Here is a 26,849-nt window from a genome sequence, read left to right on the forward strand (position 1 = left end):
ACACTGCTGAAAACTGGATATCCACAGGTGAGAAAATTGGGTCCTTCTCTCATAACACACACAAAAATTATCTCTACATGGATCACAGATCTAAATGTAAGTGCTAAAACTAGAAGAATAGGAGTGAATCTTTGGACTAGGGATACAGCTCGGCAGCACAGCGCCTGCCTGGCAAGCTTGAGGCCCTGAATTAGATTCCAGGTACTAAAAAAAAAGTGAATCATTGTAACCTTGGGCTAGTCAATGGTTTCTTAGCTGTGAAACAAAAACACAATTGATTTTAAAAAATGGACATCAAAACCACAACTTTAAGCCATGTGTGGTGGCATATACCTATAAGACCACTGCTCAGGAGGCTGAGACAGGAGGACTGTGAGTTCAAGGGCACCCTGGGTTGCAGAGCAAGTTCAAGGACAGCCTGAGCTACACAGTAAGATTCTGTTTCAACCCCCTCCTCAACTAAAACCTCACAACTTTGGTGTTGCAAATAATACCATCAAGAGAGTGAAAAGACAACTTAAACAATGTAAGAAAATGCTTACAAATTATCTGGTAAGAGATTCACAGCCAGGGCACATAAAGAATTCTTACAGTGATAAAATCACAAATAATCCAATTTAAAAGTAGGGAAAGGAGCAGACTCAAAGAAAATGAGGGATGGTCAGGATATTTAACATCTTTGGGCGTCAGGGAAATACATACCAAAACCACAGTAAGCTATACTTTACAACCACTGGGATGGTCACAACAATAAAGACAGAACATAAAAAGTGAGGCAGTGATGTGCAGAAACCAGAACTCTGTACATTGTTGCTGGGAATGTAAAATGGAGCAGGTGCTGTGGAAGACATTCTAAGAAAATTAAATACAGAGTTACTGCATGATCCTGAAATTCCACTTGTAGGTATATACACCAAGAAATGAAAACACATCCACACAAAAACATACATTAATGTTCTTCTTTCTTTTTTAAGAAAAGGTTTATTTTGGCTTACATAAATGTTTTAACAGAATTATTTATAATAGGGAGTTGGAACAATCTCTACCACTGATGAAGGGATAAAAAAATACAATGTACTCATAAATGAAACACTGCTTAGTAATTAAAAAGAATAAAGTACTGACACATAATAAAACAGGCTGAAGTTTTAAAAACATGCTAAGTAAACAAAACATAAACATGCTAAATGAAAGAAGCCAGTCACAAGATACCTATCACATGATTCCACTTATGGAATGTCCAGAATAGGAAGAATTGAAAGTTAGCAAGCAGATAACTGGTTATCAGGCACAGGAGGAGAGTAAATGAGGGAGAACCGCTAATGAGTTTGGAGTTTATCATGAGGTGGTAAGAATGCTGTATAATTCATTGTGCTGATAATGGCATAATTCTGAATGTACTAAAAAACAGTGAATCCTACCCCAAGTGGACAAATCATATGGCAGATACATTATATCTCCACAAATCTATTAAACCATCAACAAAGGAAGAGGAACTTTCCAGGCTAAGGCTGAATGCTCTCTGCCCAGGGAGTAGGTTAGGGGTTTGTCTGCTTTGCTATGTCATATTTTACTGATGAGAGGTTCAGATGACTGCTGCTTCTCATTTGACAAATGTGAGTGAACCAAAGGAGCTCTGAAGCCCCTTGAGTTCTAAATTCTCATTTTATTTTTGTGATAAAAGAATTCAAAGTGGAGAGCAAAGAATGATACAGTTTTAAACAGGAAATGAAAGAAGGTGAACCAATAAAGTCTTTTAAAACATGATAAATTTAATGAAGTAGCATCCCATTATTCTCCAGTTGAATCAAGAGCAGAATAGCTGGGCAGAGGGAACATGACTGCAATCTCATGGGAGGCTGAAGTACGAGGATCCCAAGTTCAATACCAGCCTGGGCAGCTTAGTAACACTTTCTGTCTCAAAATAATAATAAAAAGGGATAGGGTATTACTCAGTGGTAGACTGGCTGCCTAGAATGCACGAGGCCCTAGGTTCCAACCCCAGGTCTACAAAAACAACAAACAATAAAAAACCCAAAAACCCCCATGGCAACAACAAAACCCACAGTGAAAGGTCTCTTTCCACCTGCCAGACACTTCCTGTCCTTGGAGTCTTTCCCAAAGGGTTCTTGCTCTTGTCAGCCTAACAGAAGCACAAGCCCTCTGTTCTCCACAGCTCTTTGCAAGTCCTGACCTGCACAGCAGGAACTCTGTACTTGCTCCACCCACCTACTGGAAGGGAAGAAATGTTTACTCATCCCTCAGCCTTGTCACATTTTACGCATTACCCCAGATGCATTCCACTCCAAACTTAACTAAAAAGGGTCATGAATTCTCCCGAAGGTCTCCCCAACAGGAAATGAGTATTAAGGGGTATTCTTGGCTTTTTTCTACTGAGTGCCAGGGGAGTATTTCGGAAGTGTGTACCATATTCCTTCAGATTTATGTTTGTAAAGGCTTAATTTGGAAAAGTAGTTGCGCTAATTTAAAAGGTTTAAAAAGAGTACTCTGTCTACACTGACACTTCACTGGCAATGGCTATTTTAGACGACACGTCAATCCACAGGCATTAATCACACTCATGGCCCAGGCTTTCTATTCCCTTTTTCCTGGAGTCCAAGTATAGAAGGATGCAGAGCCCAGAAGCACATGATGTGACAGAGGTAATATCCTCTGGCTTACATTTGGGAAGTGGTATTAAGTAACTGAAGCAAAAATACAATTGCCACTTAGTGTGCCCTGTGCACACCAAACAAGGTACTTTATGTACAATTTGACAACAATGCTACAAAGCTATATAATCACCTCCAGGGGCAGGGGATTTAGCTCAGCGGCACAGCGCCTGCCTGGCAAGCGCAAGGTTGTGAGTTCGATTCCCGGTACCAGAGAAAAACCAAAAAAAAACCCAAAAAACCAAAAAATCACCTCCATTTCACATAGGCTTAGAGAAATCAGGAAATTTAAATAGGGTCACACATAATGACAGAATTCCAGAATCTATCATAGTATGATGCCTTTTTATGATAAGTACACTTTTGACCATTCATAAAAGGGCATAAAAAATCAGAGTGATAAAAGCTTTATAAATATCTCATAATGACTCAAATACTTAAACAGGTGGCAAATGATAATACAGGGTTCCAGTTTAAAACAAACAATAGCTAAAGCTGGACTTGGTGGCACATGCCTATAGTCCCAGCACTCCTGGGAGGGTGAGGCAGGAGGATCCCAAGTTCAAGCCTAGCCCAGGCAATTTAGGACTTAGCTAAAGCCTCTTTCAAAAGAGAATATATACAAAAAGGGATAGATCTATAGCACACTGCAAAGGTCCTGGGTTCAATCCCTAGTAGTACTGTGAAAACAAAACAACAACAACAGATGAACAAAATACCACTACCACCGCCAAAAACCAGGAAAAAAGTTGAAAATGTTTCATAGTAGATGACATCCCACAGCCCAAGCTGGGGAGACTACAAACACACTGCTAGCACTGCTTCGCTTCTGTTCTTGCCACAGAAGAGCTAGGTGTGTGGTCGGAGGCAGGTCTTGCCAGACTACCCGTCCCTCCTAACTGTGTCAATCATGAAGTGGGGATAGTGACAAGAGCCACCTCCTAGGGCTGTTGCGAGGACACTCCTGAAGCCTCACTGTTAGTGACTGCGGCATCAGCAGAGCCACCGCACCTCATTCTCCAAGAGAAACTTGAGTTTTCACACAGCAAAACAGATCTTCGCTGTTTCTTCAGCGAAGATCCTTCAAAAGGGATCTTCGCTGAATCTTCCCAAGCAAGGAGAGAGAAGAGGGAAGAGACCGATGATCTCAAAGAGAGTTGCTGATCTCTCAGGGATGAGAAAGGTCCTTGTGAGGGGCTCCTGATGGTTGCAAGGGGACAGGGTGGAAGCCAGGAAGGCAGCTTCTAGCAGAGTACAATTCTGGTGCTCCAGGACTCCCTACATCCCTCTCAGGAAACCGTGGAAAAACAAAAATTGTGTTCTTCTGAACCTGGAACCAGCTCTGCTTTACAGTAACACAACAGTCCACCAGACACTGACCTTCTAGAACAGCAACGACTGTTAGGAAAGTTGAGCCATACCCAGCTATTCAACTTAGAAAAGAGGAGAGTTTTTTTTTTTTCTCCCAGTTTTGGTGACTGAACTCAGGGCCTCATACATACTAGGCAAGCGTTCTATCACTGAATCACAGTCCCGGCCTGGAGGAGTATTTTTACATTGTTTTTGACACAATGTGGATACTATTGTTTGATACTGCACCAAAACTCAATGAGTGGTAGGTTCTTTAAGTCTACAGCAATGCGGAATCTCAACTCTTACCACTTATCTGTTGCATTAAAACCCATCACTCTATCTTGCACTTTGGCCCTTTTATCCAGGTGTGATTTGGTTATATTCTGGTTACATACTTGGAAAAGTAGTGGTTTACTGAGTAACCAGACCTTCTCAACATTGACAAATTCCAGTATTATATAGTATGTACTTTTAAGAAACTGTGTTTGTTAATGTCATCTTGAGCTCATCAGAATAGTCTAAGAATTGGGAAGCTTTGCCAAGGTTACGGTGGTTTTTTTCAAAATTCTAACTGTTTTCCTTGAAACCTCAAATTTTATCATTGACAGCAAATACATTCAATTGTTTTCTTTGAAGTGACAGCTTCCTTTTTTTTCTGCAACTCTGAAGACAGCACATCTGCCAGCTGTTTTTCCAAGTCGAGCTGGATTTCCATGATGTGTTTTGCTTAGCTCAGTGGCATGGCACTTTCCTTGAGATGGACATCAGGTTTGGGTACGTACTTCCTGTGTCCTCACACCGCTTCATCTTTCACAAACTGGCATCCTTTCTTATGGTGTGAGTACGGTGTTAAAGAACAGTGACAACTAATGCAGCCAGGCAACACTTCCTGACTTGTGCAAATGGCAGTGGTTCTTATCAGTTCCAATGTCACCAAACTGGAAAAGGCACAACATTTTAACATGATTAGGAAAAAGAGTTCAAATCTCCTGGACCTGTGACATGGTCTTTGTAAACCTGGAGAATCAAAGGACCACCTGGAGAGTGGCTGTACTAAAAACAGTTTTATGCTGAGGCGCTCCACAAATCCGACAAGAATTAAAGGACAGCAACATGGACAGATGAAAATGAACATTAAGCAGGATCCTCACAAGCTGGGCTCATCATAGCTAAATTTTTCCTAAACATTATTATTATATAAAAAAACTGATATTTAGTGTAGATGATTTTTTTTTCTCTCAGTGGTGGGGAAAGAACCCAAGACACTATACATACGAGGCACCTGTTCTACCACTGAGCTATAGCCAAAGCCTGTTATGAACATTTTTAGTAATTAGCTTTCTGGTTAAAATGTTTTGTTATTAATGAAATTTAAATTTTGAATCTTGAATAGGAGAGAGGAAAACATTTTCATTTAAAAGTAATGAAGGACCTACGTAGGCATGGTGACACATGCCTGTAATCCCAGCACGGGAAGCAGAGGCACAGGAGGACTGCAAATTCAAGGCCAGCCGGGTTACAAAATCAGTTTAAGTTTAGAGCTACACAGTGAGACCTTGTCTCAAAAACCAAAAACTAATGAAGCTACAGTAAACAGTATCTTTTCTGCTCTTTCTTTTCCCCTTTTTGTAGGGCCGAGGATGAAACCCAGGGCCTATGCAAGTGCTCTACCCCTGAGCTACACCCTGCAGCCCAATCATTTTTTTTTAGTGGTACACAGGATTTATCTACATAAGCCTAAAATCCTACTTAAATTTAAGAAATCAAAGTGGAATTTATTTATCCTAGGATATCACAGGCAGAATTATGAAAACCTGCAAAGATCTATGAAATTCTCACCTCACAGGGCAAATTGCCAGAGGAAACACTAGTCTACCATGTTGAAAAACAGATCCACTTCAGACACAGCCTACTTTAGACTACAAATGCAGAATCTGATCCTGCAATGAACACTAAAAAATGTAAAAACTGCACCCAGCACTAAGCTCTTTGTATTAGAAGGAAACAGAGGTATACCTGCTTATAATCTCAAGCATCTGAATATCTATACTAATTTAGGTGACTTTAGCCATTAGAACTTTTGATCCAACGGCTGTCTAACCTTTTCTGCAAGGGTCAAACATTAAGTATGTTAAGCTTTGTGCACCACAGTGTCTCTGTTCAGCTCTGCCTATGGGGTGGAACCAACTGTAAACAACATGCACACTGTGTGTGCGTGTGTGTGTGTGGCTGTGTCCCAACAGAATGTCAGGCACCAGGGTCAACCAGTGGCATCCTTTGCTGGCCTCTGCTTCTGATAAATGAGCCCTGGTATAAGGCAGAACAATCTCTGATTATAGAAAAGAGCCTCAAAATATGCATTTGGAAAACACCAAAAGAGAAAGCAAGAAAGACAGGGGGACCAAAAGAGAAAGATAGATGAGAATATTTAAAGTTTTAAGCAGATGAATAGATTTTAAAAAGTGTTATTTACCCATAATAGAGTACTACTCTGCCATAAAGGAAAAGTATCACATCGTTTCTTTTATATGAGAAACCCAAATTATAAATAAAGAGTAAAGTAAAAGATATATAACAAGAAGTAGGAAGCTAGAGCTTTCTCAGATGGGAATGGGGTCAAGAGATGGGGAGAGGAAAAAGGGGATGAAAAAAGGAATTAAGATGTGTTATGCAGTACATGTACCAATTCCTCACAAGAAATGCAAACATTCTATATTGTAAACATGTACTAATTAAACAAAAGTTTCTGAGAAAGATTAATTAGTTGCCAACTTTTGAAAATTAAAAATACAAGAAAAAAATCAGAACTAAAGCCAAATTATCAAGCTGGGTATGAAGGTGCAAAGAGGAGAAATCCAAGGTGGGAGTCACACCTGGACAACTTAGCAAGACCTTGTCTCAAAAATAAAAAGAATCCCATGGATTCTATCCCAAGTAGTACTGAAAAAAGTGCCTGAACCACTCTACTCCATGAACTAATTTTAAAAATTAATTAAACTAAAATCATTAAAAGCCCAACAGATTGGTATACAGAAAACTATTTAGGGGCTGGGGGTATAGCTCAGTGGTAGAGTATTCACCTAGCACGTGTGAGGTCCTGGGTTCCATCCCTAACACTGAGGGGGAAAACGGGTGGGGGTTGGGAGGCAGAGGGGGACAAGATATGTGTGTGAGAGAGATTATTTAGCTGAAAAGGGCTCTTCAGGTCCAGGAGAGTACTGCATTATCTGGTGCTTATCACCAAACATTTAACACTATATTTATTGTACTTCTGTGTACTAAGTGAACTCCTATACAAAATAAATTACCTTATAACATTCCCAAGAGATATAAAGGAAGAAAATGAGGTTTGAAATAGGAAGGTAACTTATTTTGTCATCAGACTGTAAATATCAGTCTGAGATGGACGGACTGGCTTGACTTCAAGGCCCAAGGCATTATGGATGAGAGTCTCCTGCCTCCCAGCACAGAACTATTTTGCAGCTCTTATGGCATTAAAACACAGGAAAACTGTTAAACAGAACATGGAGGGCCAGGCCGGGCATGAGAGAATATGCCTGTAATCCCAGCACTCGGAAAGCTGAGGCAGGATGAAGGCTGTGAGTTCACAGCCAGCCTGGACTACACAGCAAGATCCTGTCTAAAAAACAAACAAAGCACATGGAGGGCCTTAGATGCAGGGGGTTCACGCTTTTCTGTGGATAACTATGGATCTTCTGTTTTCATTAAATATAGAAGTGTTCTGGTTTTTTTCACCGTCTTGTTCTAAGCAACACCTCCCCACAGGTGATGTGATTTTTTCTTCTCTGCCAAGTGGTTGGACTGATGCATCTTTAGCTCTACCCATATGTAGAATTGTGCTTATCACTTACACTCACTTCTAGTATGCGAAAGGTTTGCTTTTACATAGCTCAACACAGACCAAGAAAGTAAATTTTCAGGCTTCACAGCAAAAAAAACTGTTCCAATATTCAAACAGTTCTTTGTGTTAACAGATTGCTAAACTTTTTCAAAAAGTTATATTTTTAGCTAAATATCAAATAGCTATTAACTGTAAAAAAACACTTATTATCCTTTTACTTTCCAGAAAAAGGACTAAATTGGATCATTCATGGCAAGTAAGCAAATATATAAAAATACCATCCTATCAAAAGCAGAAAGTGTATAAAGCCTTCTTAATCTAAGTAAAGTATTTAGCTAAGGGCCAACTGTCTAAAACCTTCCAGTCCAGCTCAGCACAGCCCCTGTAAAGGGTATGGCCACCTTCCTCAGGTGGGAGGGGACACAAGGAGGCCTTGGAGGTGAGTGACAGCAAGGTGTGAGGGTGACCCTGGCAGGTTTCATCAAGGAAACGAAAGTTATATAACATGCTTCTCACACAAAAGCTACCAGTTCTGCCAAGACGACAGAAAATGTGCACAAAGTACTTAGCAAAACTGAACAACAAGAAAAAGTGTACTCTTTTGTTGGGTGAAACGGGACTCATTTTTGAAGCAAAAAGCAAAGCATCAGTGGCCTAGTTTCATGTTTCAATCCTGACTGATCTTTGGGGTGATCTCTGATAGCAACAAAGGAAAACCTCCCCACAGCCAGGTGTTCAATGATATGAAGGAGTACAGGTAAAGGAACAGGAAGAAGATCATTTTAAGATCACATCTGCTCCAATGCTCCTGTTTTTCAACAGCCTCTATTTAAAAGGCAAATTAGGAAAATAAGTGCCCAGGATGACAATCTGGAGAGGAAAAGCAAACAACAATGGGTCAGAGTTATAACCGCTACTCTTAGAATAACCAGATCACAGGAAATAGCTGCCTACATCACAGAGAAAACCCACAGTTGGGGTGGGGATCTTGGCTACCTTGGGCGGTGCTTCGTCAGATCCTCCAGAGTCCCAGGACACAGTGGCCTGTCTTCTCGACTCCATCCTCATCCGTTCTTCTTGCTGGGCCTTCTCTTCCTCCAGGATTGTGCTAGAGAGACAACACATTGTGTCAACAGGGGCTGACAGCCAAGCAGCACACACCAAAGCCCACTCAAGTAGTCCAAGCAATACCGGTGGGCTTCCAGGAGAAGATGCCCAAAAGGCAATGATCTGCATAGAGGGGAAGGAGGATCATGTTTCTAGCCCTTTATACACGACTCTAGAACAGTCTTGTTCCCAGCAGGCAAGTCCTTTTAAAGCACTGCTATAGGTAAGAAAAATACAGCTGGGAAGAAAAAAAGAGGCTGCTGAAAATGAAGGATGGGCCGAGATGAAATGTTTGTATGCTATAGTTTATTTTAAGCAGAACAGAATGACCCTGAGAAATCTCCAACAGCCCTTTGTGAGCATCTACACGTCTGAGGCAGATTGCACTAACACAGGCTCTCACAATTGTGAACTCCCCAGCACACTCTGTGACCAATTAGCAATTTAGCATATAATTTCCCTAACTCGCTCAGCTCAATCTTCCAACCTAACTTTCACCTTAACAAGTATTTTACCCATCAGGAAAACAAGGAAGAATCCAACAATATTAAAGGTGATTCTGAAAATACTGTTTGCTCCAAGTGGGAAACACCACACTTACCACTGCCGGGCTGCTCAGAAGCTATGGAAAGTCCCACACATTGCTGTGGCCGCCACCACTGCCTCCAGAGTGACTGCAGGGCAGCTTCTTACTCCTGGCTGCTTGCCATCATATAAACTCCCTTGAGTGCAGCCAGAGAAGACACGGAGCTAGGTCCCACTCCACACAGATTCCCTAAGGCTCAGTGGGCAACAGGTCTTTGAAACCTTCATCCTAACTGTGGCAATCAGCTCTTGCCTACATGTCTGCAAGTTAGAGTTCTAATAATGAAGCTCATTCAAGTTCCTGGCCCTCTGGCAGACAGAATGCAGTAAATAACCACCCAGAATTACTCAGGAAAGAGTGACATCAGCTGCACAGACTCTTTCTAATCTGGGAATTTGTTCAACTGTTTAAAAAGACATTCCTGCTGGGCTGCAGGCTACAGCCTGAGAGCTCTCACACAGTCACCTTCCAAAGCAGGAAAAGACAAATTTATTTCATAACTACTCTGAGTCAGCAAACCATCAGATGGTTTGCTGCAGATGTTAAGGGCATTTTTTTCTCCAAAGGAAAGGAATGTTCTCAAAGTAACAGCTGCTATCACTTTAAAGAAAAGCTTTTGGTCTGAAGAGCCCAACCCTTCCTCAAAGTAAGACTGGTTTCCCTTTTGCTCCAGTTACATGGCTGTGGCTAAACAAACAAATGTCAAGAATATGACAATAGGTAAGACAATACATAAGAATTTCTTGGTGCAGCTCATAAGACACATGCTCAGCACCAGGACTGCTCGGTGCCTGGCCTGTGTATGAGGCACAGTGAGCCTGGTGAGGTAAGCCTGTGCAGGAAGAGGCCAGCTCTGCCCTACTCTCCAATCAGAAAAGAAGTACTCCAAGCTGGGTGAGAATTAAAGGACCACTTGCTATGCTGACAATTATCTATAAACTATTTCTAATGGGGCATTTGTGATGGGATGCTCACTCAGCAAGCACCTGCTGAGCTTCTGTTCAGTATAGTATGCAGTTTGTGAGGTGCACAGATTAAGGGCAGAAGAAGTAAAAAACCTAGCTGGGCGTGGTTTCGAACACCTGTAATCCCAGCACTCAGGAGGTTAAGGCAGGAGGATTGTTTTGAGTTGGAGACCAGCCTGGGCTACAAAGTGAGTTCAAGGCCAGCTTGAACTGCATAGCGACACCCTGTCTCAAAAAGACCAAAAAAAAAAAAGAAGAATGAAACAGTGCCTGGCACATAGTTGATGGTTAAGTATTTGCTAAATGAAGATGTACTGTAGAATGTGGGTAGAATATATAGCTGAGGAGAGCCAGAATTCACCAGTGATGAACAAAGTGAAGGGAAAATAGTAAGACATAGTGAAGAAGGTTGGGATCTGAGTCAGAATGAGGTCAGGTTCAAGTTCTGCCACAGACATGCTATGATCACAGAGAAGTCCATCCCTCCATGTTTCACCCACAAAATGAGGCATCTCCCTATCAACTATTTCAAAGGCTAAATGCTTCCCTAATTACCTATAGTGAATGGTTGATTGCATCCTAACTACTGACCTTGAGGGATTGTTATAAAAATTAAAATGAAATTTAGACAATGTATAATGAGCTCTAGAAACCAAGAAACTCTTAAAAATGGGAAGAAAAAATTTTCCTATCAAATAACGTCCTGAGTAGCTGATGGCTGCCATTTCCATGACTGTGTTCAAATGGATTAAAATTTAATTAGAATTTGAGGTACAAAGGAGAAAGCAGGCCTTTTTGCAAATCCATCATGTCATTTCCTACTGACATTTGTGAAAAAACTTATATTTGCCTGTTAAAACAGTCACTGATGTACAACACCTCTGAACTTGACAAATACAAACACACAACCATTACTAGGAACAGCTTCACCTGGCCTGCTCATTCTCCAGGGGAAACCTACAAGGGGCACGTTAAGTTCCTAAATCACAGAACACAGGTGGACCAGACCTCCAAGGCTGTTATGAGAGGGCAGAAACAGTTGTTCTTTAGAGCTGATGTAACTGTCACAGTTTCAAAAAATGAAAGGCGAGCTTGCTTCATCTGCTGTGTTCTGGACCCATGAAGTTCCTGGACCCACCGTGCTCTCCACTGCCTCCTTTGCCTGGAAAACCCTTTTTCCCCTCTACCCAGCCAACTTCTGCCTACATGGCAATGTCCAATAGCATTTCCTCCATGAAGTCTTCCTTTGAAACTGCGAACTCTCTTCAGACTGAGCTATTTGCTCTCTTCTTTATTCCCAAAGAACCAGGGTTTACCACAGTGCAACTTCTGTCAAAATGCACAATGAACTCTGTTTGCCTGACTTTTGCACTTCAAGGGCCATTTTCACATGACTCAGCACACCCATTAATTAGTAAATGACAGAAGAAAGAGTGAATGAAGCCCTAGAGGCACAGAGGGTCCAGAGACCAGTAAGAAGAGCACATCCACAAGCAATCTTCACTCACAACTGGGCACTCAGATCATTTTCTTTGAGATGGCCACTGGGACTGGAGTCCACTCCGAGATCACAGCAAAGTCCTACTGGCCCCAGAGAGGTACATATCCCAGTTAGGAGGTCTCCAGTGCTCTGCTCTAAAGCAAACAGGCCCCGAATCCTGACATTTTATGACTTAAACTAAAAAGCCTATAAAAATCAAGGAAAAAATATACTTTTAAAAAGTCCTTTCTTCTCATTCCTCAGATAATTAAAATACTGTATAAGCAAGCTGTGAGAGGCTAAGTGGGGCATCACTTTCAGGCAATGGAAACTCAGTGGTAAATAGGTCCCAAGTAGGCCATTTTATTTCCCTTGAGTTGTTTTGTGAAATGAATCACCTGATCATAAGGTTACTGTCCCCTCAAAGCCTACACAAAGGTCCTGTGAAGTCCTTTGCCACAGGGGACCCTTTTAGGGTCCACCTGCCTCAACTCTTCTGCCTATAGTGACCTCCCCCTTTCCTTGAGCTTCTGAATTTACTGTCTGAATCTTCCTTTTAGCCCTTAATCACATACTGCCGTGCTGTGGGATTTGGACTGCAAGTTTCATGACTGTCAGACACAGATCAATTCCTCTTGTCAGCTAAATAGCATCTGTGTACTACAGACACCTCAGTATTTCTTTAATTGGGCATGCCAGTCTTGGGCCTCAAAGAAAGTGAGGACAACTGGAAAGTGAGTTTCTGCAATCTCAATGCTTCACTCTCATACCAAAAATAGCATGTCAAATGTTTCTGAGAAACCAAAATTTGTTGCTCAGAGTAGCCAAAAATATAAATAACTCATAAAATATCTGTTTTAACAATGGAAGGCTAGTCCATAGATGGAGTAAGAGGACGCAAGGAGACATGGCTGAGTTGTTCTCCCTGTAGCTGCTTAAGAACTAGGGCAACAAACTAGAATGTGTAGGGTTAGAGGTCACACTGAAGCATACTTTCCCAAACTCCCAGTATTTTTAGTAGCAGTACATTCCATTTGAAAATGTTTAGATGTCTCATGTGAACTGGCAATGAGCCTTCATGGTTTTTCCTAGAATGGTGGTTTCCAAATCTCAAGCTTGCAAAAGATGTAACAGTAAAAGCTGAGATGTCATTTAACAAACAAGAGCACACTTGATAATTCTGTCAGCTTAGCCACTCCAGGAAGGGAATCCTGAAGAAGAGAATGGATAATTTCATTTAATGTTTTATTTCTTTATTTCTCTCACTTTAAAAGAAAAAAACTATTAAAATAGCCAATCACAATGGACATACAAACTTGTGAGAATTGCTGATTTTCTTCTTTTGACTTGCAACATCCACTGTGAAACTTGGTGTCACAACTCCATGGACTAGCATGGAGAAGTTTTACTACAAGAAGTTTTCCCTTCCAGAATAACAAAAGGTGATTTCACTTATAAGGCATTTTGATGGAGAGCAAGATATTCCTCGCCTTCAGTACTAAGCTAAGAGATAAAAGCCTCAAGCAAAGACAAGCTTCAGGAACAGAAAACACTGCTGGATGTGAATTGTTGGTGTTCAAATCACTGGAGCTGTCCCAGAGGACAGGGCAGCAGAGGGAGGTTGCATTTGTTGAGCTGTGCAGCCACAGGGTTCTTGCCTGTCAAGCTATCCCTCGTTCACAAGTAAGAACAATCTTCCCTTACTACTTGTTAAAATGGAAAAATAAAGTATATGGGAAAAATTGAGAAAAAACTTTTAAGTAAACGTTAGTTGGTTCTGTACTTTTACATGCTTTGTAGCCACTAGGAAATAAAGGTGTTTATTTCATATCTATAGCATGTGTCAAGAATATGATATGAACTCTTCTCTTTGGCACTATAAAGCATTTAAAAAATATATAATACATTATCTGGTTGCTTTAAGACAGGGAGGAAAACTCTCCTAAAAAGACTATAATTTGATCATTTAAAGGGATGACATCATAGAATTTTCTTTGGATGTGTAATTAGTCTGGGTTTGTAGTGACTCAGGCTAACCTGGAAAATACCCAGAGAAAGAACAGCAATGAATCTGAAGGAAAAGAGGAAACTGCTCATTTCGGCAAGTTCATGGGAATACTAGCTTTGAAACAAGATCTCTTATGTTACTCAATATTGCTTCACTGCAAAGGAATGGAATTGGCCTTATTAACAAACCCCTGGTGTCGCTGCAGAAAACAAGTCTACAGGCTTAAGAAGGGCTGGGGAAGGCCTACAGGGGTGTGCTGAACTGGAGGCTAACTACCAGTCAGCATGCCACAGCTGCACCTCTGCTTACCCTATAAACAGGTGCAGTGCACTGGACAGCAGCTTCTAGCAATACACGGGAATCACATTTCTCTCTTCATTTATGGTGTATCTTGACCTGCAGGAAGTAAGTGCTGCTGTTTGGATACCATTTCAAACTTATTTTTAAAAAAGCAATTTCTATTAAAATCTTACTTTATATGATGACCTTTTTCTATTTTTTGTATATGTGATAGCTATTCTTTGACTAAAACTCTGGCAGACTGGCTATAAACACTGAATGTAGGAAATGACTGTGTGACAGCTTAGGACAACAATCAATAGCAACCAGACACTGGAGGGACCTGATACCAGGAGGAAGTCTGGCACTGAGTAGGACCTGCTTTCTAATGGCCATTAGCTAGAAAGTAGGCCCTGTCCTATGGGCTTGAAGAACCACAGGACTGAGTTTGGAGCAACCACAACTGGTGGAAAATGAAGGAGAAATTCCAGAAAAGAGAAAGCCAGAAAGGGAATGTCTCAGTTTGAGTGTAACTGTGTCCAAATACCTGGATGACCTGGAACTACAACACCAAACAACCCAGCTAATGGGAAAAATCTGAATATACGTCTGAACTGCTGCCCACAGCAAGGAGAATTTGCAATGTAGGATTAGTGAAGTTAACTGCTTGCTTAAACCAACCAACCAACCAACCAACCAACCAACCACCCACTCACCCATCCAACCATCTGAATGTAGCATTTGTGCAGCCTATTAGCCACAATGCCCAGGACATAACCTAAACTTAGTTGATACACAAATGAAAATGTGACATGCTCTCTGGGGGGAAAAAACTTAAAGAAGACTGAATGAAACAGAACTCAGTTGTTAGATTCAGTAAGCAAGATTTAAAAAGACACTATAGTCAAGTACCTAAAACAAAATTAAACATGAGAGTGGTGGCATACACACCAACATTCTCTGAGGCTGAGGCAGGAAGACTGCAAGTTTGAGCCCAGCCTGGGTGACTTAGTAACACACTCTTGCAAAATTTAAAATAAATAAAGGAAGGACAGCAGAGGCAGGAAAGCTGGCCAGCAGGCCAGCTGAACTGACTGAGTGGGAATGTTGCTTATTCATTCAATCCCCAGTACTGGAAAAACAAAAACAAAAAAAACCCCATAAAAACCAAAACTCATTATGATAAATAGGAAATGTCAGCAGAGAAGCAGAACATTAAAGAGCCAAATATCAATTCTATAACTGAAAAATATGTGGGATAAGAATCTCCAAGGGGTGAGATGAGTGGTAGGACAGAGAAGACAGAAGAGTTAGGGAATCTGAAGCTCAATCAATAAAAAATACTCAATCTGAAAGAGAAAAAAAGGTTGGTGGAGGAGGAGGAAGCAAAATATGGAAGACAATAACAACAACACAGCCGTCAGCATTAGACCTAAAGGACACTACTGAAAGGCTTAATATAGATACAGCTGCAATCTCTGAAGGAGGAGATGGAAATGAAACAAAATATTATCTGAAGAGATAATGGAAGTCCTGGGATAGTGCTCTGCACCTATAATCCCAGCTACTCAGAGGCTGAAAGAGGAGATTTCAAAGTTCAAGGCCAGCATGGGCAACATAGTGTGATCTTGTATTTGCCTTTTAACGAAGAAAAAAACAAGTAAAAGTTTTCCCAAATTTGTGAAAAGATATTTTACAGATTCAAGATGCTCAGTAAACTCCAAACATGATTAATACAGAGAAAACTACACCCAAAATACCCTAAACTGCTGTAAACTAAAGACAGGAAAACTGGAAGCTGCCAGGGGGAAAAAGATGCACTACATATAATCATCTGAATGGCCAGTAACTTCTCCTTAGAAACAACTGGGTACAAGAGAGTGGACGGACATCTTAACACTTTCATGATGGGGTGTAACTCATGTGTCACTGCCAGGCTTGAACCATCAGTGATACATGCACGACTATCTTACTGGGCAGTTTTTTATTAATTTTACGAGTAAGAAGACTGGTAAAAGTGGTTAGATTCATTTGTACTGCCACTACAGGCTGCCCAATGTGATAGTCACGCATGTACCACTGGTGTTTCAAGCTGGCAGGAATGTGTGAAAGTGCTAAAAGGAAAAGAACAAATAATCCCGACAACCTAGAATTTATATGCAGTGAAATTGAGCTCAACTTACTTTTGAATAAAATAAAACTAATGGAATTTACCACCAACAGATCTACACTACAAGAAATGCTAAAGAGGTTTCTCATTTTGTGGGGTCAACACACATAAATGTCATACACACACATATACATATATATGTATGGATATATAAGAGAACAAACAGCATAATAGAATACGGTGGTGGTAAACGTAAATTCTACATCTTTATAAGGTACAATTAACAACTACAAGTAGACAACAAAAGGTTAAAAACATATAAAAATATAATGAAAAGATATTGCTAAAATGCATATCTGAGGGAGCAAGAGGGGTGGAGGATAAGCTGTTAGCTTTGAATTTCCAAAAACTCTCAGCCAAGAACTCATACACTGAACACAGTGGACTTTGCGTCTCTCCCCTGTGTGGGCTTTGGGTACAGTTAGTGTGGTCACTATGCTGAGTTGCTCCACCTCTCCACCCAATCTCACTTCTTGTCCTTCTCTGTAAATTGAAGCAGGGAGGCATTCACCAGAGCCAGACATGCTTCACTTTCCAGAGGAGAGAGGGACATTCATGTGTACTCCATTTTTTCTTAATGTTTCCAGGGTTACTGACTGAGGGGGCAAAATTTAGTGTACAGGAATTAGGAAAAAAATAAATATCCTGGGGTAAAGGGAAACAGTGACAAACAGAACTGCTGGGAAGGAACTATGGCTGCTTCAGGGCAAGTTTGATGATTTCATTGTAGGTTTGGAGGATGAGGTTTAAAGGTTAGAATAAATATATGGATTAGAGCTGAGATGTAAACTACGAGCTGTGAAATTCAAACGATACTTATGATGATGATATGTGAAGCCATGGAAGTACAACTGAGTAATTTCTATGAAACGCAAGCCCAAATATCACTTGCTTACTGCACACAAAACGAAACTGGAGAAAACTATGAAAGGGATATATATGTAAAGCTCTGATTTATAGTGGTATGAAAACCCATGAAAGAAAAGAATAAATGAAAACAGTTAAGACATAATTTTAGTGGAAGAACTTTAAATTTTACATGAAATTGCTATTTAATGTAGATTCACCATTTTTTTTTTAATGTAGGGATGCTGTTAGCATTTTTAAGAAGTAAACAGGGATAACTGGGAACCAGACTCCTCCTTCAGATAGTGTTTAGTTATCCCCAAGAGGATAACAAGGAGAAGGAAAACCTTTGTACCTCTGAAAGAAATTTCAAAGTTTCAAATTTCCTTTGAAAGGAAAACCTTCAGTACCTTTGAAAGAATTTTGGTAGCAAATACAAAATTGTGGCAGCAAATACAAAATTTGAAATTTCAAAATTTCAAATTTCCTTTGAAAGGAAAACCTTCAGTACCTTTGAAAGAAATTTTGATAGCAAATACAAAACTACTTAAAAAAAATACAAAGAAGTACAAGTAACCTCATATCATTAATCAAACCTATGGTTTCTAAGTTGGGAGTCATGTTATAGAACAAATAAAGAATCAAAAAGGGCTTTGAACACTTGTTTAAAAAGATGTTTTCAGATAGATACTTTAAAGTCAGTATCTCCATAAGACTTCCATAAAGTGTCCAAAAAAGGTGATCAGTACTTCCACATCTGGATAGTAAGAACAGCTATCACTTTTAAAGCGCTTTCTATGTACTAAAGGAGGCTACACATTTTCTTCACTTGAACCACATGACATCCTGGAACAGGGCTGTAGAGGCCCCTTTGTTGGCACCTGAGTCAGGTCTTCCCAGCACTGCACCAGTAGCCAAACATTCAGGTTTAACTACAGTGTTGATACTTTGTGATAAATAAGTGGGTTTGGGGTTGCAGTTTGGGCACTTGGTCTCCAAAAGGCTCACCATCAGTGCCTTAGAAAATAGCTGCTACTGGTACCCTCATTTTGGAAAAGAGGATAGAAGGCTTACAGGGGCTCCTTAGGGACAATCAGTGGTGGGGTCAGGATTTGAATTCAGGTCTGTCAGACTCCAAAGCAAATAATCTTACAGTTATGCTGATATTTACCTTATAATTAAATTTAAATAACCAAACTGTTGTAAAAGTAACTAATAACTGCGGGTCTTTAGAAAAAGCTTCACTGTTACTAGTAGCTATGATTAGACTGGATGAAAGTATACATGCGCCAGGCATGGTAGTGCACACATATAATCCTAGCATACAGGAGGCAGAGGCAACAGGATCACCACAAGTTTGAGGCCAGCCTGGACTACATAGTGAGACCCTGTCTCAAAAAAAAAAAAAAAGAAAGGTATATATGCCTATCATAAGCTGTGTGTAACTAAAGGTATTTTGGATGAATTGTTTCACTTAATCCTAAAACAAGCACGTGGGCAGTACTGTGATCTTATTTTTACAGGGATGTAAGTAACCTCTCCAAGACCACACAGCAAATTTTTCCTTAAAAAATTTACACACACAAGATTTTGTTGCTAGCTTGAAAGGCAGGCTCACAAATCAATTGAAAAAAAATTTCCGCTCCTGAGATACTTTGTAACTTCACTTGGGTATAATATCAACATGCAACAAGAATAAAAATGTAAGAAACCTCTATCTGTAGCCACTGACCTAAGCTTTAGCCTTGATCAGATTCTTCCAGGCCTAGTATTGTAAGATATAATTAAGCAGCAAAATATGACAATATAAAGTTAAAACAATCAAAAACTCTAAAGCAAAATTACACACACACACCCAACACTCTCTGACCCCCCAAATTCTAAAACTCCCAGTACCCTCCTTGGAACAGAACCCACAGACATACCCTGGGTCCAATCTGCCGAAGTAACCTCTGTAGATGTAGCCTTGTCAACACTTCCACACCTGTTCCCCACTATCTGTGGTATTACTGGGGCCACAGTCATAAAATGCAACACACTCAAGGTATGTTAACAAAACAAATACTGTATAGGCAGAAGGGCAAATACTTTGAAAGTAACAGTTGGAAACTGTCATTCTGAAATCCCCCCACATGCTGCAGCACCTTCTGATACTCTTCAAATAATGTAAGGAAGCAGAAATTCTGTATAACAGTACATTTTTTTTTTTCCTTCTGTCAGCAACATTGACAACTTGCTAATCAGTCCAAATCCTAAGACAGCACTCTCAATGGTTTATAGGCTCCTAACATTAAGGCAGTGGGGCCGGACACGGTGGTGCATGCCTGTAATCCCAGCACTTGGGAGGCTGAGGCAGGAGGATCGTTGCGAGTTTGAGGCCCGCCTGGGCTACAAAGTGAGCTCAAGGTCAGCTTGAACTGCATAATAGTGAGACCCGGTCTCAAAAAGAGAAAAAACAAAAAACAAAAAAAAAAAAACCAACAAGGCAGTGGGACACAATGGCTCTAGCTCTGTGGTTTAGGTCAAGGGCCTCACTACATAGTTTCAATCTCCTCATCCTGTATCTCCAAGGATTGTGATGACAGAGTTTGTGGCAGGATTCCTGGCAACACAATGTGTTTGAAAACTGTTAACTTCTTAATGTTGTAAACTAGTAAAGCTAACTGTAGAGGATAGAGACTTGCTATCAATGCAGGAAACTCTTTCTAAAGAGCTCAGTAATAGAGACCAATCTAAAATAGGACTGTCTTCTAAGGCAATACTTAACCTGAACATGTAGGATCAGGTAAGTTCCTTTATGTACCACTTATATCTTTTTACTTCATTTGTGAAACTGGCTTGCTTAGAAAGAAGAATTTCCAAAAGTTAAAAAAAAAAAAAAAAGCCAGAAATGGCGGTACATGCCTATAATCCTAGTTATGTGGAAGGCTGAGTTAGGAGGACCCCAACTGGAGGCTAGTTTGAGACCCTATCTCAAAAATAAAATAAAAAAGGGCTAAGGTTGTAGCTCAGTATGATCTGGATTCAATCCCTAATACTGCAAACAAACAAAAACACTGAAAAACCAACTACCTTTGCAGCAACTGGAGTTTTGCTCACTGCTGGGCATACTATAAAGTGGTATATCCATTTTGGAAACTGCCAGTGTCTGCTAGAGCTCAATGTATGCACAGCTTCAGACTCACAGGTATACACCTTACTGAGATGCCTTCATGTGTGTTCCAGGGCACTAACAATTATGTTCATGCAGCTATATTCTTGACAGCCCCAATGTGAAAAGCATCTAAATCTTTACCAACCATGAAGTGGCCAAATAAACTCCAGTGTATTCACAGATGGGAAACTATACAGCAATGACTACCTGAATAAAATGGATGAGCTTATAAATGAACTCATAAATAAATGCTATGTACCAATGAATGCTATGCAGATGGAGTTAAAAAAAACAAGCCGAACTAATCCATGGGCAGGACAGTGGCTACCCTTGGAGAGTGAACAGCAAATGAAAAGGGGCATCTTTGGTAGATTTCTGGACTACTGCTTTCTTGTTTTGTATAATGGTTAGATGTTGTGCTCAGTTTGTGAAAATTCACCCAGCTGCTCACAGAACATTCTCTATTCAGTGTTGATGAATATTATCATATCTCAATAAAAACATTAAGAAATAGGTGAAAATTAGGGCTCACAAACTTAAGAGTAACCATTTTGTTTACTGCCCTTAAATCCCTTCTAAAGGGTCTTTAAGAAATTTAACACAATCTTAAAACATTTCCCTAACCTGAGATAAAATGGACATTCTCGAGCATGACACAGTGGTGCATATCCGTAATCCCAGCACTTAAAGGCTAAGGCAGGAGGGTTGTGAGTTTAAGGCCAGGCTGAGCTACATGGAGAGTTCAAGGTCAGCCTGTACTTTAGGGTGAAACCCTATCTGAAAAAAAATCAAAACCAACTAATCAAACAAAACCTTGAGGCTTCCCCAACTCCATAATAGAGAAATGAATCTAGGGCTTTTGAAATGAGCTACAGCCTCAGCCCTTTTTATTTTTTGGGTGTCCCTAAACTGCTAAAATTTGATAATCCTCCTGCCTCAGCCTCCCAGAGTGCGGAATTGCAGGTGATGACATCATACCCAGCTCTCACGTTCTTTTATAGTGTCACAACACCTTGGTCAATGAAAGAACGATGAGAAATGCTATTTTTTAGCAGAAGTCCCCCCCAAAGTTATTTATTATCTTTTTTTTTTTGAGACAGGATCTCGTTATGTAATTTAGGTTGGCCTGGAACTCTTGGTTATCCTCCTGTCACAGGCTCCCTCGTGCTGGGATTATAGGTGTGTGCTATGATGCCAGGCTTAAAGCTGTTCATTATGGCTTCCTTGGCACAGGAGCAAAGAATTAATTTAACCTAAACAGGGACTAAATGCTTTCCCGTTAAAAATTACTTAGAACACTCTTAAATCTGTCAGTCATAAGGCACAAAAATGTTAAGTCTATGAGAAATTTTCAGCTGATCAGTTAAAATATTCCTATTGAGAATTTGTTTACACTTGATAATGACCACCTACGATAATGACCACCACAAATTTACTCCTACGAATATGGAAACAGGATATGATTACGACAGCTTCCCTGGGTCATCAAGGAACTCAGGAAAATATGACCAAGTAATTTTCCTATGACTTTGCCTAACAGCTTCATCCCAAATGTTACTTCCTTAAACTCATGCAGTCACACGAATACACAGTCCAGTTCAGGATGAGTAGAAGCCATAGTGATATAAAACAGCTTACAATATCTGCTTTTAAGGTTAGGAAAGAGAATGGGTTTGAAAACAGGTTTGACTACCTTGGTGTGAGTAAGGGCTTTCCAATATTTATTTTTTGTGAAAACCTTGGAAGAAAAAATTTTTTTAAAAACTCACTAGTAAAAACTACTTAATTATTGTGAGACACTGTCTATGTAAATGCCCAAGCAAGAGAGTATATTATTAAGTTAAATTTTATCACCTTATTTGGTAGCCCTTTATAACAGTTAAATGCAAAATTAAAATCCATTTCAGATGAAAACACAAGCAGGATAAATGAATGCTCAGTTACCGGTGCTCACTGTGCCTAAGAAGACATCATGAACTACAGTAGAGGCACGAGCTCCACCAGTGCTCCTGGCTGCAAGGGCGGCAACACCGAGGTGAGTATGACGATCCCTGTCCTCAAGGAGCCTCAGTCTAGTAGGGTAAAGACATACTAGACTGTGAGCTCCTCGAGGGCAGGAAAAGTGCCTTCGGTCATCTGTGCCCCAGTGACCAGCACCAGGTTCAACAGCATTTGTGGAATGGAACTGAATGCAGGAAGCAGCCATCTGTGGCAATGGGGGCTAAGTAAAGGAACACACGGCACTGGAGACTCACAGTAGAGTCTGGTGAGCTGCAAAGTTACAGAAGAGCCAGTGTAGGAAAGAGGCCAGGACAGAAGGGGAGGGTCTCCACAGCTGGAGGACGCATTCCAGGCTGGGGCAGCGAATGAGTCTAGCCGTGGTGTGTGAAAGGGGTGGGAAGTTTCCCGGCCATAACTGAAGTAGACCTAAGTGCTATCTGCAAGCCTTTGCCTGAACATAAGTAGTGATGAGAACCCGCTGGACGTTGTTCTGAGCAGGGAAGTTACCTTTCATAGTGATGTTTCTGATTAAGTCAGTTAGACCACACAGATGAAGACAAGTCAGGGGAAGGAAGAACTGGATCAGAAGAGTTGTTAACAGCTTCGCTTTTTTCATGATACAATATCCAACTGGCAATTTAAAATGTAGGTTTGGGATTTGTGAAAAAAGGCAAGACCAAAGCTAAAGACAACAGAGAGGAGAGGTTGAGATTATGAATAAGCCAGACCACTGCAAAGAGAAGGGAGGGCACTCAGGAGGCTGAGAACAGAGACCTGGCTCACACCTGGTCTGTGTAAGGATGGAGGGACAGCAAGTAGGCAAGGAAGGGCAATGTTTGGCAGGGAGGGTAATGAGACTGGTACCAGAAAGGAGGGCATTTCAAGGACAGGAGCTGACCAGTTCTGAGAAAAGATCAAAGAGGAACAGAAACATTTCTGAGAAAACATGAAATAAAGCATGTTCAAAATCTGTTGTAATAGTGACAGAATATGTAAGTAAGAGAACAATTAATCAAGACACTGGAAATTTTCAGCTTGAAGAAAATTGTGCAGCAAGCAGAATGCTGCTGTCTAGAAACACTTGATGGCCTACCACGCACAAAGAAACACAGAGTTGTCCTATAGGCCAACAACACAGGTTGTTCCTATAGGAACACAGTTGTCCTAGAGTTGTCCCAGTGGAACCAGCCTGGGGGTGAGAGCGCGGGGGATGAAGTGTGTGGCTGGTCTTTTGGAGTACTTTCTGCTGTATGCTTAAAAGCATTGTGACTTCTGTACCTAGCCCTGGACCTGAAGTTCTCTGGACCAAGGACTGGGTTTGTTCACCGTGAACCCACGGAACCTATCTCAGAACACAAATGTGCTCAGCAAACACTAGAAAACCAGAGTCATTTATACTTCTAATATGTGCTACTTCTCCTTAGATGCTCCCTATAAGCTGCCTTCTTCTAAGGTGCCTGAAGGTGTCCTGAGGCCTAGAGAGGGTTCAGGCACCAGCTAAGAAGGGTAAGCGAAATGAGCTTTTGGGGTCTTCTGGACCCTAATATTTAGAGATTTTTTTGAAAAAAGATTGAAATATAGCAAGTAAACAAAAACTCATATAAAATCAGGAAGTCCTCCAAATGTGAAAAGAGGCAATATGGCACACACTGAACCACAATGATGTTTGTGTAATTAAACTTTGCGCCCACATATCATGTTAAAATATCACATATATGAAGGTATTAGGTATCAATCTAGACAATGATTCAATTCAATTCAACAAACGTTCACTGGATGCTTATATGGTGCCCAGTCCTAAGCTTGGCACTAGGCTACAGAAATGAGTGAGACATGGGGATGAGGAGCTGACTTGAGTTGCAGACTCAGACAAACAAACTAAGGCCTCCCTGAGCCAGGCAACAGGGAGACTGGGCAGACATTTCTACGAGGAACTTGGTACACATGGGGTCTCTATATGACCCCCAGGGAACAGGGAGTACTAGAGGTCTGGGGTCTAATAGTGTCTAGCACAAAGTGAGAGCCACAAAAAAGCAATGGGTTCTGAAATACAACAGTAAGAGTACTCAAAGGGTACCAAAGGAGGGACTATCTCTTTGGGGTACATGGTTGATAAGGGAAGTTTCCAGAAGGAGGTAGCATCTAGAGACTAAATCAGGTGGCAAAGCCAGCTGGCATGTGGAAGGCAGTGAGTTGCACCAGGAGACTCCCATAGGTATTGCTAGAGCACAAAGTACCAAGGAGTGAAGGGATTGGGTGAGATGAGATTTAAGCAGGGACAAAATAATTATGAGTGTGTTAAGCCATGCTAAGTTGGAAGCTAGGACAGAGAGAAGAGATCACACTGAAGTTTATTAAGATTTTAAGATACAATTCACTAAAGACTCTAGCTAGGTACAGAGGAAAGTAAATAAAATGTAAAAGTAATTGCCTTTGCAGAAGAAAGTATTCAGCCTTAGATATACTGGAAAAATGACCTTAAGAGTGCTAAGACTGCAAAGGAGAAGTAGCAAGATCTGCCCCCCACCCCCAGGCCCTTCCCGCCCCTCTCCTACCTGAGCTGAGCTTTAAGTTCAGTAAACCTGGGCCGTCTGCTGGGGTCATAGGCCCAGCATTTCGTCATAAGGCTGTAGAGGGTAGGAGGACAATTTGGAGGCATTGGTAATCTTTCCCCATTTTCAATTCGACCGATCACATCATTGTTCTTCACTCCTTGAAAAGGCTTCACACCATGCATCAGTATCTCCCACATACATACACCTGTGAAGTGGGAATGAAAACAGCAGTGAGCTCAGTATGAAGGATGTAATTCCCAGGTTCCAGGAACAGCTCCACAGCTGGCACCAGAGAATCAATCGTGAGGTTTGGGTTAACTCATCTAACCAAAGCATTATTCCATTGACTCCAATATAAAATAAGAACAGCACTAGTTTAACATGGTGTGAGTAATAAAATGTTGAAGAAAAAGTCATACTTTTTCCTAGAGGTTTACTTCTCTGAAAATCTTAACATTAGAAAGTGGCCCATGAGCTACAGCGAAACTTCACTGCTTGATGAACCAGTTTAAAACAAGCTGAATGACTTTTGGAACTACCCTCTACCCCAACTTCAGTCCAACCTGATTATAATTATAGGAAATGACTTGAGGCCTAACAGAGAAAATAATACAACTTAAAACCTTAAATTTTAGAAGAGTCAGATATCTTGCCTAGGTGCACAATAACATTATTGCCTGGTTTGCTATTACCATCTTCACACAGCAAAGCTGTCAACTTCCCTGGGCTGCAGTGATTGCATACACAGAAGCCACAACTCAACCTCAGAAAGCTTATTTGCACTTAATCCTTGAGAAATCAACTGTCTTCCTGCTATCTTCAGAGTAACCTTAAAGAAGTCACTTTTCAAGTGAAAAAACACACACAACCATCCCTAACACTGACAATGGTGACATGCAATACAGTAAGAAAGGAATGCACCAGTTGGTGCTGTGATAGACACCTTCTACTAGCATCCTGTGATAGCTACTCTGTGCTTTGGCCATCCTAGATCTCTCACTGTCTCTTGAACAGGCTGTAGCCTGCCTGTGCTGGGGCTACACTCTGTGTTACATGCCATATTTTTCACAAACTTGCTGTTTTAAAGGTACATCTGTGATGCAGTTTTTCTATGAAGCTTTTCCTGATCGTCCTTTCGTAAGTTATTGTCATTTTAAGTCTACTTCTATCAAAATGCACACTACACAAATGACGATCGAGAGCCAGGCACAATGGCACATGCCTACAATCCCAAGCAGGAAGACCATGAGTTTGAAGCCAGATGGGCTACACAGAGACCTTGAATCAAAAATCCAAAGATACTCTGAAGAGAAGAACTGTGACTTTGTAGAATGAAATGAATGAGGCAAGCCATGTCAAAGCATATCAAATTCTAAAACTAGCTGTAAATTTAGTAATTTCCAATACTTTCCAAAGTAAATCTGAAAAAAAAAAAAAAAAGTGCCTTGGTGCTGCTTTTTTCACTAGAAATCCTAATAGTATTATCAATAATATCACAAGGCCAGTTATAATTTCTTGAGAATTGGGGGCTGGGGATTTAGCTCAGTGGCACAGTGCCTGCTTGGCAAGCGCAAGTGGCGAGTTCGATTCCTGGTACTGCAAGAAAAACAAACAAACAAACAAACAAAAATGTCTTAAGAATTTAACACATTTCTGGCATCTTTCTTTGAAATTTACAAATATTATCCTTAATCCTCACAATAGCCTTACATTTCTTTAACTACTTTATTATGTAATCAAATCCAACATACTAATGATTATAGAAAGCACCATTATCTCACATGACAATGAATGGAACCACTCTAATCACA

General features: G+C 40.7%; 1 protein-coding gene across 11 annotated transcripts in view; it reads right to left on the reverse strand.

Moving 5' to 3' along the window:
• Ptk2 (protein tyrosine kinase 2) overlaps positions 1 to 26,849 on the reverse strand; it is a gene marked incomplete at its 5' end in the record, with an annotated part of 284,866 nt that overhangs the window by 40,274 nt on the left and 217,743 nt on the right. For all 11 annotated transcript variants that reach the window (XM_013521316.1, XM_013521321.1, XM_013521320.1 and 8 more), the window contains 2 exon segments: positions 8,884 to 8,995; positions 25,039 to 25,243. In XM_013521316.1, coding sequence (XP_013376770.1) covers positions 8,884 to 8,995; positions 25,039 to 25,243 — 317 coding nt within the window.

The sequence above is a fragment of the Chinchilla lanigera genome, unplaced genomic scaffold, assembly GCF_000276665.1.
Source record: "Chinchilla lanigera isolate Chin_1 unplaced genomic scaffold, ChiLan1.0 scaffold00060, whole genome shotgun sequence".
NCBI lineage: Eukaryota > Metazoa > Chordata > Mammalia > Rodentia > Chinchillidae > Chinchilla > Chinchilla lanigera.